The following is a 13,518-nucleotide window of genomic DNA, read 5'->3' as shown; positions in this document are numbered from 1 at the left end:
CCGTAATTTAATGACTATCTGGACAACAACTTTTTCATAGGTCCAGTATTGAGAGATAACGTTTCAGCCAATGGCAATGAGGCAATAGCGCTACGACAACATACATACAACCTCTAAAAAAGCTTGTTTTTGACACTTATAGGATTATTTTGAGTGGCTGACAACATTATGAAAAGGATCCCTACAGAGAAATACAAAGTATTTCTTTATCTTTGGCTAAAAAAAGCCTATTTACTGTTGAGGAAAGATCGTAATGCAGGAAATAATTTCCCTATGAGATTAATAATCATAATACAATAGTCATGAAATAACTGTCTTAAAAGGTATTTAGCCATTAATATTTAAAATATTTTGTACAGTAAAAATGATGCCATTGTTTAAGCTCCACCGTTAGGAGGAGCTGGTGTGCACCCTGTTTCTACCATGAGAACACCCAAGCCATGATGCCATAGTTTAAACTAACCAGGGCTGGTTGCATCCCTTGCTTACACGTTTTGAGCATGTCGCTCGTGCGATTGAAATTGTACTTGCACTGCCATTACATGGTTATGTGTGCGTGCATTTGTACATTTGTATATGTATGTGTACATAGGTTAAATATGTACGTATGTATGAGTATGTATACGTATGTTTAGCTATGTATATGTATGAATGTACACTTATCCGTTGTTGTGGCAACGACGCGGGGCGCTCCTCTTTTGAGCGACTCGTGATTGAAGGCTTTTTTAAACATTATATAGCGAATTTTTTTTCAAGTTTTGTCCAGTTAGACTGGTGCAATACGTTTGTGAAGTATGGATAGTGAGAGTTCTGCATCGTTTGATTTAAAACATCAATCCACGACGGAATATGAAGATAGTTTCTCTGCTGGGGTCACCGCGCATCAAATGGCATCGAGACGCACCTACACCAGAGCGGACCTTCTGGAGCTGCGATATGCTTGCAAAACAGTTGATTTGTCACCAGAACAGCTGGATCTCATACCAACACACCGGCTTATAAAGAAGAGAAGGAGGAAAAGAGGATCGAGAGGAGGGATCAGGAACAGGATCAGGAGACGGGGAAGTAAACTACCACTACCTGCTTTCACTCTGGCAAATGTGCGATCGCTACGTAATAAGATGGATGAACTTGCGGCACTTGTTAAGCTTGATTCAGATTATCGGAGTACAAGTTTATTCTGTTTCACTGAAACGTGGTTAACTGAGGACATTACAGTGTGCTTGGATGGCTTTACATTCATACGCTTTGACCGGGACAAAGAAGTAACGGGGAAATCAGTCGGAGGTGGTCTTTGCATGGTTGTAAATGACAGATGGGCAACGAACTTCACAGTTCGTGAGATGCACTGCTCACGACACTACGAAATCTTGTCTGTGTCATTTCGTCCCCACTATCTTCCCCGTGAATTTCAATTAATAACAGTAATTCTTGTTTATGTCCCTGGCCCTGACAACGCGCTGGCAGCAGAGCGCATTTTAGAATGTTATGACAATGCCGTCTCCAGGGCATCTGACCAGCCCGTGTTTCTGATGGGAGATTTCAACACATGTGACGTCACCGCACTTCTCCCACAGTTAGAACAGTATGTAACAACGCCAACACGGCTGAATAGAACGCTAGATTTATGTTTTGGAAACATCCCGGGTGCATATGTATCCAAGCCCTGCCCTGCCCTTGGGTCCTCAGATCATAATGTAATACTACTACTGCCTAAGTACAGACAAAAATTGAAGACCCAAAAAGTACAGGCCCAAACCATCATGGCATGGGAGGTAGACTCCATTCAAAGACTGAAAGGATGTTTTGAGCTGACAGATTGGGAAGAATTCTTCAGGGAATGCAATGGTGACCTTAACCTGTTGTACGATACCATATGCTCTTACGTCACATTCTGTGCTGATAGTGTTATTCCCACCAAACAAATTAAGATCTTTGCAAACAATAAGCCATGGATAACCAAAGACCTTAAGAACTGTCTCAATTTAAAAAAGTTTGCATTCATCCAGGGTGACCAGCAGAGAGTTAAAGAGCTGAAAAAGGAGCTAAAGCAGAAGACCAAGCTGGCCAAGCTCAACTACAAAAACAAAATGGAGGAGAAGTTCATCAGTGGAGATATAAGGCATGCATGGAGGAGCCTAAACACCATGATGGGCAGGAATAAGAACACTGCTGCAGTACAATGCCCAGACCCTGCTGCCTTTGCTGAAGAACTCAACACCTTCTATGCCAGATTCAACAACACTGACTCTATGGAGGAAATGGTCACTCTCCTATACCCCCCAGAATCTATCTGCATAGAAGAGAAGCGGGTTATATCCATCTTTTCCCATCTCCATTCCTCCAAAGCTCCTGGACCAGATGGGCTGAAGGGCAGAATACTGAAGGAGTGTGCAAGTCAGCTGGGCGGTGTAATGACGGAAATGTTTCAGCTCTTCCTAGATGCCAGTTTTGTTCCCAGGGCGTGGAAGGAGACCACCATCATCCCTGTTCCCAAAAAGCCCCGGGCTAAAGCTCTGAACGACTTCAGACCAGTGGCACTCACCTCTATCCTGTGCAAATGCATGGAGAGAGTTGTTGCAGGAGAGCTCACCACCACCATCGGTGAGAATCTGGATCCACTGCAGTTTGCCTACAAGCCAAAACGAGGTGTGGAGGACGCTACATTACATCTACTGGATACCATCACAAAGCACCTGGACTCCCAGAACTCCTTGGTCAGGGTCTTATTCATGGACTTCTCGTCAGCATTTAATACAGTTAACATCAACACACTCCTGCATCGCCTTCAACAGCTTCAGGTCAACCCAGCACTGACACTTTGGATCAAGGAGTTTTTAAAGGACAGACCCCAGCATGTAAAGGTCCAGGGTGTAACATCGTCCAACATCATCCTTAACACTGGAGTCCCACAGGGTTGTGTCTTGTCTCCCATCTTGTTCTCAATATACACCAATGAGATCACATGCAACATCAGTGGATTCAAGCTATTTAAATATGCAGATGATCTGGCCTTGGTGGCCAAACTGACAGATCAAAGCACCCTGTCCAAGTACACCCAATATATCACTGAAATGGCCCTGTGGTTCAAAGAAAGCTCACTGCAGTTGAACATCAGCAAAACCAAAGAACTGTGTTGCCATAGGAGGAGGGCATCCAACACCCCACATCCACTTTCCTCACCTTTGACCCTGGAAGGACAAGTGGTTGAACAGGTGGTGAAGTTCAAATACCTTGGCACAGATATCGACCAACGTCTGTCCTTTAGCCAGCATGCAGATGGGGTTTACAAGAAGGGACAACAACGTATGTATCTCCTGAGGAAACTAGACACCTTCAATGTCAGTAAAGACATTTTGTCAACTGCCTACCAATCTCTGGTGGAATCCATCATCACTTGCAACATTACATCCTGGTACGGCTTCCTCACAAACGCAAGCAAAAGCAGACTTAATGGATTAACTAAGCAAGCAGGCAAGCTAATAGGAATACACCAGAAAGCGCTGGAGGATCTGTATATCCAGGCAGTGGGAAGGAAGACCAACTCCATCCTCTTAGATCCCTCCCACCCACTCCATCCTTGTTTTGATCTACTTCCTTCTGGCAGAAGATTCAGAATGCCTTTGGCCAGGAAAGCTATCTACAAAAAATCATTCATCCCCATAGCTATACACACACAGAACACTCATTCCTCAAAGAACTCACACAAATAACACACACACACACACACACACACACACACACACACACACACACACACACACACACACACACACACACACACACACACACACACACACACACACACACACACCTCCAAGCCTTCAGTCAAAAGACAATTTTCTAGTATGGCAACATACTAGACAATAAAGCTTTTTGAATCTTGAATCTTGAATCTTATATGTAAATGTATATAAAGTATATATTAACCAGTTTCATGGTTCCAATCCAATCTATTGATTCCCAGCCTGTATGTAAACGCAGCTTATTAGTGTTAATGTTTATGTGCATGTGGGTCTGTGCTTGTGTGCGTTTTGGTGTTGCTACCTGTATAATTCACGATTTAAGTTAAACAATCAGCCCCGCCGCCCCAATGCATTTACACACTTCTGAAACTAATGGCCTATAATGTCTGGCTGAAAAGTATTTTTTTACCCTGAAAAATTGTCTGAATTAAGCGCAAATATAATAATGCAAATTGTTCGCCATTATTCAATCGTTAACAAACCCACTTAAGAAAAGCCCAGGGACCTATGATTTGGTGGGCCCATCCAGGATAGGTAATGTGGAGTTTTGTGTTGATTGCTAAAGAAATTACGTCACAGTATTCTCTCCCCCTACGTCAAATCCCACTCCAGAAACCTGGGTGTCATCTTTGATTCTAATTTCTGCTTTGACAAGCAAATTGCTGCTGTAGTCAAGAGCAGTTTTTACCAGCTCAGAGTTATTGCCAAGATGAAACCCCATTTATCACTTCACAATCTGGAAATAGTAATACACGCCTTCATCACATCACGGCTGGATTACTGCAACTCCCTTTACCTAGGACTCCCTCAATCACTCCTCTCTCGCCTTCAGTTGGTCCAGAGCTCCGCAGCAAGGCTGCTGACTGGATCCAGAAAGCGGGATCATATAACCCCCATCCTAGCATCCCTCCACTGGTTGCCCATCCAGCACAGAATTCATTTTAAAACCGTACTTATGGTTTTTAAAGCCCTAAATGGCCTGGCCCCACCCTACATCACAGAGCTCATCCACCACCACTCAGCACCCAGGTTCCTTAGATCAGGTAGCTTGGGTCTCCTACACATTCCACGCACTAGGCTAAAACAGAGGGGTGACAGGGCTTTTGCTGTGGCTGCCCCCCGCCTTTGGAACGAGCTGCCGCCTGCAGTCAGAAACGCTCCTTCCATCACCATTTTTAAATCTAGGCTTAAAACACACCTTTTCTCCCTGGCCTTTCCTCCCCTTTTGTGATATCTCGTTTATTTTATATGTTTATTCTATGTCTATGTATGTGGTATGGTGGTCGATAGTGTGTAAATGTGGGCGAGAGTGTTTAAATGTGGTCGATAGTGTTTAAATGTGGTCGATAGTGTTTAAATGTGGTCGATAGGGTTTACATGTTTAAATGTGGTCGATAGTGTTTAATTGTGGTCGATAGTGTTTAATTGTGGTCGATAGGGTTTACATGTGGTCCATAGTGTTTAAATGTGGTCCATAGTGTTTAAATGTGGGCGATAGTGTTTAAATGTGGTCGATAGTGTTTAAATATGTTATTTTCCCTCACTCTCCACCTCATCCCTAACTCTCCACCTCAAGCTGGTGTGTAGTGAGCGTTCTGGCACCGATTGGCTGCCGTGCATCACCCAAGTGGGTGCTACATATTGGTGGTGGTTAGTGAGGTCCCCCCTTCACTTTAGGCGTCTTTGAGTGTTATTGGGTGTCAAGCAACAAAGTTGCGAGACAACCTATTGTTATTGTATGAATTCTTCTTATTATTATTTTACCTACGTGGAAGTCAATGGCAGCCCATAGAACCGCTTGGTGAAAAGTTGTGAAATTTGGCACACTGGTTCAGGACAGCCCCATTAGCCCAGTAAGCCAATCTCAGGTCGCTAGCCCTACAGCTCTAGAGCCACCAACAGGTCAAAGTTGGACATGCATTCATGTTCATAACTTTCGACCCTTTCGACCAATATTCACAAACAAGGTATCATTGGATTCCTTGAACCAAGCCCAGTTCAACACATCCTATCACGTCATTGCGCCATGACGTATATTTCCGCCATCTTGGTTTATGTCCAAACCCTTCAAAATGCTACTTCTATCACAAATCTTGTCCAATCAACTCGAAACTTGGCACACATGATCATCCGGCCATGCTTGATAAAAAACATAGAATAGATTTTTCAAATTCAAAACCGTTTGCTCGCTAAAGCCAATCAAATTTGGCGGCAAAGCCGCCAAACCGGATGTAAGCCCATATGTCAGCAGCCCTTTGACGTTTCATAACCAACCTTGGTTTATAGACCCATGCCCCCATAAAGCTGACACTGAATGAATTTGGTGACTTTTGACCTCTAGGGGGCGCTGTTATTAATGTCGATGTGTTTTGACGCCTCTCTCTTCACATGAGTACATTTAAAACTTATTTTCAATGTCTGGTGATACTATCAGACCTCTCCATATAGCTCATATATTACTTCTTGCAGAAATAACCGCGACAGCCAATGATATTTGACCGCGAACCCCCCAAACCGGAAACACGCTAATATCTCAGCAGCCCTTTAACATATCATAACCAAACTTGATATATAGACCCATAACATCATCATGGGGACACTCATTGAATTTGGTGACCATTGACCTCTAGGGGGCGCTATAATTAATGAAGACGTGTTTTAACTCCTCTCTCTTCACATGAGTACATTTCAAACTTATTTTTAATGTCTGAGGATACTGCCAGACCTCCTTGTATAGATTATAAATTATTTCTCATTGCAACATCAAAACTTGGCCGCCATGTTGAAAGTTGTCAAAATCAGTAGAAAATTTCCACAGGCCACAAATTATGTCCAATCTTCATGAAACTTGGCATATATGATCTTCCGTCCAAGCTGAACAAATATCTCAAACCGCTTTCTCAGATTCAAAACCGTTTGGCCGTGACAGCCAATCAAACTCGAGTGGCGCTCATTAATGGGTAGACACTGCACTCGTGTGGCGACAAGCGGTACTTAATGTATAATGCAACAATGACTATATTTACCATTCCGCCCACCTACAATATAAACTGCAATTCCCACTGGATTAGATGCTTCACGAACCACCTCCAGAACGGATGCTTGTTTACATTGTGTCCCTTTTAGCGATATTGTTCCGAATACCCCCATGTATTTGTGACATTTCTTCTGTCAGGCAGACTGTATTGCGCCCTTACCTCTAGGTGGGGTCCTTTTCCCAATTACTCAACCCACCGGCTGTCGGTATTGCCGATTTCCGAGACGGTCGTCATGACCCTCTGGCCGATTACGTCCATCCGGCAGAATTAGCCTACCGAGGCCAATTATGCTTGACACCCACATTGCTGCTCGCAGCTATATTTAATTATTATTATTCTTCATGTTTAACCTCTGTTTTCCTTTTATTCCTAGTCTGTTTTACATAGTTTTGAATGATGACTATATGCTCTGTAAGGTGACCTTGGGTGTCTTGAAAGGCGCCTCTAAATTAAATGTATTATTATTATTATTATTATGTGTTCCTTTATATGCCTCTTTGCACCATGTACGGCACTTTGGCCAGTGAAAACTGTTTTTAAATGTGCCTTATAAATAAATTTTACTGACTTACTTACTTACAGGGTAAATTTTAAATGACCAGGGTAGCTAGCATGCTCACTGAATATTGCGCACACGAAGAGTTGGCTTGTGTTTGTGTTATAATCTGCCGTATATACCAGCCGTTGGAGTCTGTGAGATGTATTCTGGCCCCTAGGTCCAGCAGCTCCTCCATCTGTCTGACAGATCCCTGGCCAGCAGCGATCATCAATGGTGTGGTTCTCATCTTGCCGTGCTTGTAGTCTACTGTCAAAATAAAAACCACATTTCACTTTTTACTTGAATATTACTTAAATAGTTAAATACATTTTTATTTTGGACAAATTGGCAGCCACAACAATTCCACTGTAATTCACATAAAGTAGACATTAATACAACAAACCACCAAGGTTTTGATTTAGGATGAGATTAATCAGATGGCGAAAGGCACTGGGGTCTTCGTTTGAATAGATGTTGGAAATGCAGGCATCGGCTTCAATTTGGAGGTCCAAACTCGCTGCTTCAATTGCATCCTACATTCAAAAGGAAGAAAAGATTTCAAACCCCCAAAGAAAATCAAGGATAAAACTTTTATGTATGTTAGGTCTGTGACAGTTCATAAAATTCACTGTTCGATTCATATAACGGTTTTGAGTTTTGGTACGTTAATTTTTTGGAAAAGTAGGGGATGACAAAAGGGCCTATACTATACATATATATATATATATATTAGAGCTGTCAGTTAAACGCGTTATTAACGGCGTTAACGCAAACCAATTTTAACGGCGTTAAAAAAATTAGCGCGCGATTAACGCAAATATTTTATTTACAAAAAAATATATATATATATTTTTTTTTTGGCTCAAAACAAAGAAGCAGTAGCCTGACTGCTATGTTCAAATGACATTTGTTCAAAGCAGTCGTTTAATTGCACTATAGGCTCTTTTTTTGTATCGTCCTGTTTTGATCAGTATATGCCAATGTTGTTATCAATAAAAATCATTTGCACAAGACAAGCCGATGCACTTCACCATGTTGATAAGAGAATTAAAATGAGAAGAATTATGGGACAAAAAAATCAAGGGATATTTAGCATAGAAAAATAATTTGCGATTAATCGCGAGTTAACTATCGACATTAATGCGATTAATCACGATTAAATATTTTAATCGCTTGACAGCTCTAATATATATATATATATATATATATATATATATATTATAGGCCCTTTTGTCATATATATATATACACACACACACATATATATATATATACTAGTGCTATCAGTTAAACGCGTTAACGGTGTTAACGCAAACCAATTTTAACAGCGTTAATTTTTTTATCGCGCGATCAACACAATTCTTTTATTTAAAAAAAATAATAATATTAATTAGTTTTGGCTCAAAGCAAAGAAGCAGTAGCCTGACTGCTATGTTCAAGGCAGTATCTTTGTATGTTCATCGTTTAATTGCACTATAGGCTTTTTTTTTGTATCGTCCTGTTTTGATCAGTATATGCCAAAGTTGTTATCAATAAAAAAGCATTTGCACAAGGCAAGCCGATGCACTTCTCCATGTTGATAAGAGCATTAAAATGAGAAAAATTTATGGGACAAAGAAATCAAGGGATATTTAGCATAGAAAAAAGAATTGCGATTAATCGCGATTGTTCTCGATTAATCGCGAGTTAACTATGACATTAATGCGATTAAATATTTTAATCGCTTGACAGCACTAATATATATATATATATGTATATATATTGAGTCAATGACTCGACAAAAAGAGAACTGACAGCAGATACATATTTACACATTTACACATGCAATGACTCACAAGGTTGAGTCATTGCATGTGTTAATATCGCTGACAATATTTTTATACAAACCGATTGACAGTTTAAGACCTGGCATAACTGCAGTGTTTTACTTTAATCACAAAAATGTATGAATGAAATTGTCAGAATTACCTCTAATCAGGGCTCCAGAGTGCGCCTAATTTGGGCGCACATGCGCCTAGAATTCGGGGTAGTGCGACCAAATATTTTATTTGGGCGCACCGGTGCGACTGAAAATGTATCTGGTATAATTATTATTATTTATTTTTTTTACAGAGCAGTCTATTCATAATATTGTAATAACCACGGAAGAGGCATTGAATGAAGTATTGATTAGACAGCGATTTATTAGATACCTGATAAACCGGCGTTGGAACACGCAAGACCGGTAACAATAGCAACGCCGGTAAACAAACCCGCAAAGCCCAATCCAGGGGCCTGTACTACGAAGCTTGATTAGAGGGTTAGCGAGGTATGTTGAGCTGAAAGGCTGGGTTAGCTGTACCATGAAAGTCGATCTCTTTAAGCGTCGCTGTATCACCATTGGTGACTTACGCTCGCAACCAAACCTGGTCGGGAGCAGCTATTCAGCGAGTCTACCCGGAGATCGGCTACATATATCGGCGTGCGCAGCTTCCTAGCCCCTCCTCCGATAATGACGTCACCATTTGTGGGTGTTCCCTCGGCGCACTTATCGTACAGGCGTCTCTCCGGAGACAGAGGGTTTTTCGGGACAGAACCGATCCCTTTGCATTGTCTGACGATATTCTTTATGAGAGATACAGATTCTGCATTTATTTAAGGCATTTATTTAATGGTCAAAATATTATTAATCACTGGCGTAAATATCGACGGTGCAACCGGTGCAGCTGCCCGGTTGCCCCCCCCCCCCGTCAACAACTCAGCGCAAGGCAGGCACGGTCCAACGCCCCCCCCTAAACCCCCCCCCCCTCAACAACTCAAAACTTGGGTGCACCATAAATACGTGCTGGTGCACCCAAATCAAAAATTTAGGCACACCAGTGCACCCAAGGAAAAAGTTAGTCTGGAGCCCTGCCTCTAATGTATTGATACCAAACTTTCAAATGTTATTCAGGGTGAAGATTGTGTGAACAAAAATCCAGTTTACCATTTTGTTGACGCCAACAATCTTACCCGGCACTGAATTGTGCCATTCCAACTGAGGAGCATCATCCAAGGTCCCACACCATTGTTTCACATGTCCTTGAGGATCTTCTAAACAAACATGTTCATGACAGGCGGAGAAAGAAATTGAGAAAACAATCTACATGTCTTACAATCCAATCCCAGGTGTTTGAATGTACAAAAAGGTATTTCTGCCATATTGTACAATTCCCTTTTTTGAAAAATATATTGACAATAGGGGTGTACGGTATAAACGGTGCTGAAGGTATACCGGTGTGAATTTGCGCTACGGTATGGATTTTGACGTTACCTCGGGACCGGTGTGACCGGTAGACAATGTTGTGTGTAACGCGTAACAAAGTAAGTAATGCGTTAATACAGTTCCCTAACTACTTTTTCATGTAAAAAGTAAAGTTACGGGTGAACTGAAAATATGGTAACGAAACATAGTTCCTTTTTCAATTCGGCACCACGTTACTTTTCCCAGGGACAGATTGACAGCGATACTGCCTTCTCAGGCAGTATGCTATTGGGCAAGTACGCAGGTGCGCAGCAAGCGCTCCTGCGTGCTTGCGCAATAGTCCCTTCACGAGCTCTCATTCCACAACGTACGAGACAGACGCTGGTAGCGTGAAGCCGTCTCTGCAATCAGACATTGCTTCCGCAGGCATTTTGAAAGCCAGTCCTTACAACAAAAGGTCAGTGGTGGAACGAGATGACAAACGTTGTCACTGTTTACCTGTCTAAGGACATGGTTCCCTTTCAAAATGTCGATAGAAAGGGCTTTAAAGAGATGGTCAAAACACTCGATCCCAGGTACGCGTTACATGCCCGCACACACTTCAGCCAAATTGAGATGGCAAAGCTATACGGCAAGGTCCGCAAGCAAGTAGAGAAACAAATCCATGCTATTAAACATTAGTGTTTTTCAGAGATGGAAGTAACTTGAGAAAAGATTTTAATTTTTTTTACACGGTTTTGCTGCCTTTCCAGTATTTTACCCCTTCAGAGGCATTTATATCGAAATTAGAAGATAAAATGAACATACCGTGATATAATACCGTTACCGTCTATTCCTCAAATCATACCGTGATATACATTTTAGTCCATACCGTACAGCCCTAATTGACAAGATATCCAAAGAGATCAAATGCATCTTTAAATTCATGCAAAAGCTTCTGGTGAAGTTGGATATCCATTTGGGATGGGCAACGATCGTCAAATAGTCGAATAGTCGGAGTCACGTAGAATATCGAATAATGAATGTGACTATAGTTATTTATTAGACAGCTCTTCTCAATGCTGTTGTACGGTGGTGATAATTTTTTTGATAATTCACCGTTGCTAAGCATATAATGACCGCTGTCAAGGAAAGTGGATTTTCTTCTTCTATCGTATCACTCTTATCAACCCCAGCGTCTTTGGCAGACTATTTCTCTGCTGATCAACACTACGAATGCTGGTAACAAATAAATTGAAAAAAGACACACCGTGCAAAGTAATTTTTTTGGCCATAGTTTCATGCTAAAGACGTGTCTAGTTCGCAGGCTGTGTTCAGTAAAATAAATAGCGCACGTTGAACTCATTTTGATGTTGTATGTTGATGGCAGGAAATAAACAGATTGATTTCATACAAATCATAAAAGCCTCCCCCTGTGTCATTCTGTGTGCGTCTCGTTTTGCCGTGGGGGGCACCACCACCCCACGGTGCCCCGTGGCGGTGGTGAATATTTACAGAACACGGCCAAAAACTGTGTGCGGCTCGCAATTGCGATACATCCACAGTAAACACGAGCACATGTACCATGGCCATAAGCTGCTCAGGGCAATACCCCCACCCTCCACCTTGACCCGCCTCTAGAAAAAGGCACGTTTGTGGAAAGCTCATTGTGGGACTGGCTCGTAGTGGCTGTAATTCTGCACAATGGCTGTATTAGGGGCCCCTTAAAAGCTATATAAAAGCATTCATAAAGTAGCATGCCCTGGTACCTTTAATATTAAAGGTTGTATCAGCAATGCTAGGCCGAAACATAAATGATCACATTTATCTGATCTTTCCTCACGATCCCCTAGTTGCTTGCGTGCTCTGAGATCCTACACAGTAACCACTTGCGTCTTTTTCGGCGTTGAAAACACTAGTCAAGGCGACTCTGTTATACGTCAAGTTAGACTACACACGCCAGCGGAAGTTATTTGCCTACCCGGGGCCAGGGCTCCCGACATTGAACCTAATCTTAGGGTGCTGGCATGTGGTCAGACCACATACAGAGTTAGATTAGATGCACCAAACACCGACACTAGTTTCGACAACATTGTAGTTCATGACGGCCTCAACGATACTAGGACGAGACAAACGAGGTAACAAAATTAAACAATATCTTCACACGGTGTGGCTTTTTACAATTACCATTCGTAGTGTTGATCAGCAGAGAAATAGTCTGCCAAAGACGTTGACGTCGCTTAGCAACTGGACACGCTGGGTTTGATAAGTTACCAGACTACTCTGGGAGAGAAAAAAGTGAATCAAGCAAAAAATCCACTTTCCTTGACAGAGGTCTAGTTCGCTACCTACAGGAGCCCAGATGACCAATAATAGCCTTGCTAATGAGCTCACGATTCACAACTTCACCAGGCGTGAAAAATCCTCGGAATCTGAACGTTCAAGCAAAGACATTTACAAAAAATAATGCCCATAACAGGTTTGAATATTAAGGGCTGCCTAATATTCGTTTGAATATTGATTTATTTTTTGATATTCAAACTATATTCGAATAGCGAAGTTCGGAGTCAAAGCCCTAATGTCAGGTTGCATGTTAACAACCCTTTCAGAACCGAGTATTGACCAGACTCCCTCTGAAAATAATGCTCTACCTATGTGTAAGGTGGTGCGGCCTCGCGCTGTCTCGAGGTGTAAAACCCGCAGGCGATGGCCGCGGTTAATACAGTTACTAAATTAATAGCAGTACACATTTCCAATATGTACTTTTCCGTTCTTATTCACTAATCTGTCTGTTCTAGCGTGTTGCAGTGACTGGACTGGATGCCTGGACTCTCCTCATGGTTAACCGGCCAGCACCACATCACCAATTTAATATGATGTGCATGTATTTACCTGTATGTCAATTATGGCACCCATTGCACTCCTTACCATCCCTGGAAGAAGTGATCCCCCACTATGCGTTTCTTCTCAAGATTTCTTTCTTGCTAATTCAAG

General features: G+C 42.0%; 1 protein-coding gene across 3 annotated transcripts in view; it reads right to left on the bottom strand.

Moving 5' to 3' along the window:
* The window catches only part of ythdc2 (YTH domain containing 2), a 225,158-nt gene that overhangs the window by 104,264 nt on the left and 107,376 nt on the right, over window positions 1-13,518 (bottom strand). For 2 of the 3 annotated variants that reach the window (XM_060059908.1, XM_060059909.1), the window contains exons 11-13: window positions 10,288-10,394; window positions 7,726-7,855; window positions 7,463-7,589 (exon numbers count right to left, since the gene is read on the bottom strand). In XM_060059908.1, the coding sequence (XP_059915891.1) occupies window positions 7,463-7,589; window positions 7,726-7,855; window positions 10,288-10,394 (364 nt within the window). The remainder of the gene's footprint in view (window positions 1-7,462; window positions 7,590-7,725; window positions 7,856-10,287; window positions 10,395-13,518) is intronic. The other variant, XM_060059910.1, reaches the window with a different exon arrangement.

Source organism: Gadus macrocephalus, chromosome 8 (assembly GCF_031168955.1).
Source record: "Gadus macrocephalus chromosome 8, ASM3116895v1".
In the NCBI taxonomy this organism is placed as follows: Eukaryota; Metazoa; Chordata; class Actinopteri; order Gadiformes; family Gadidae; genus Gadus; species Gadus macrocephalus.
Note: the sequence above shows the minus strand (reverse complement) of the source record. Positions and strands in the feature narration are given on the sequence as shown.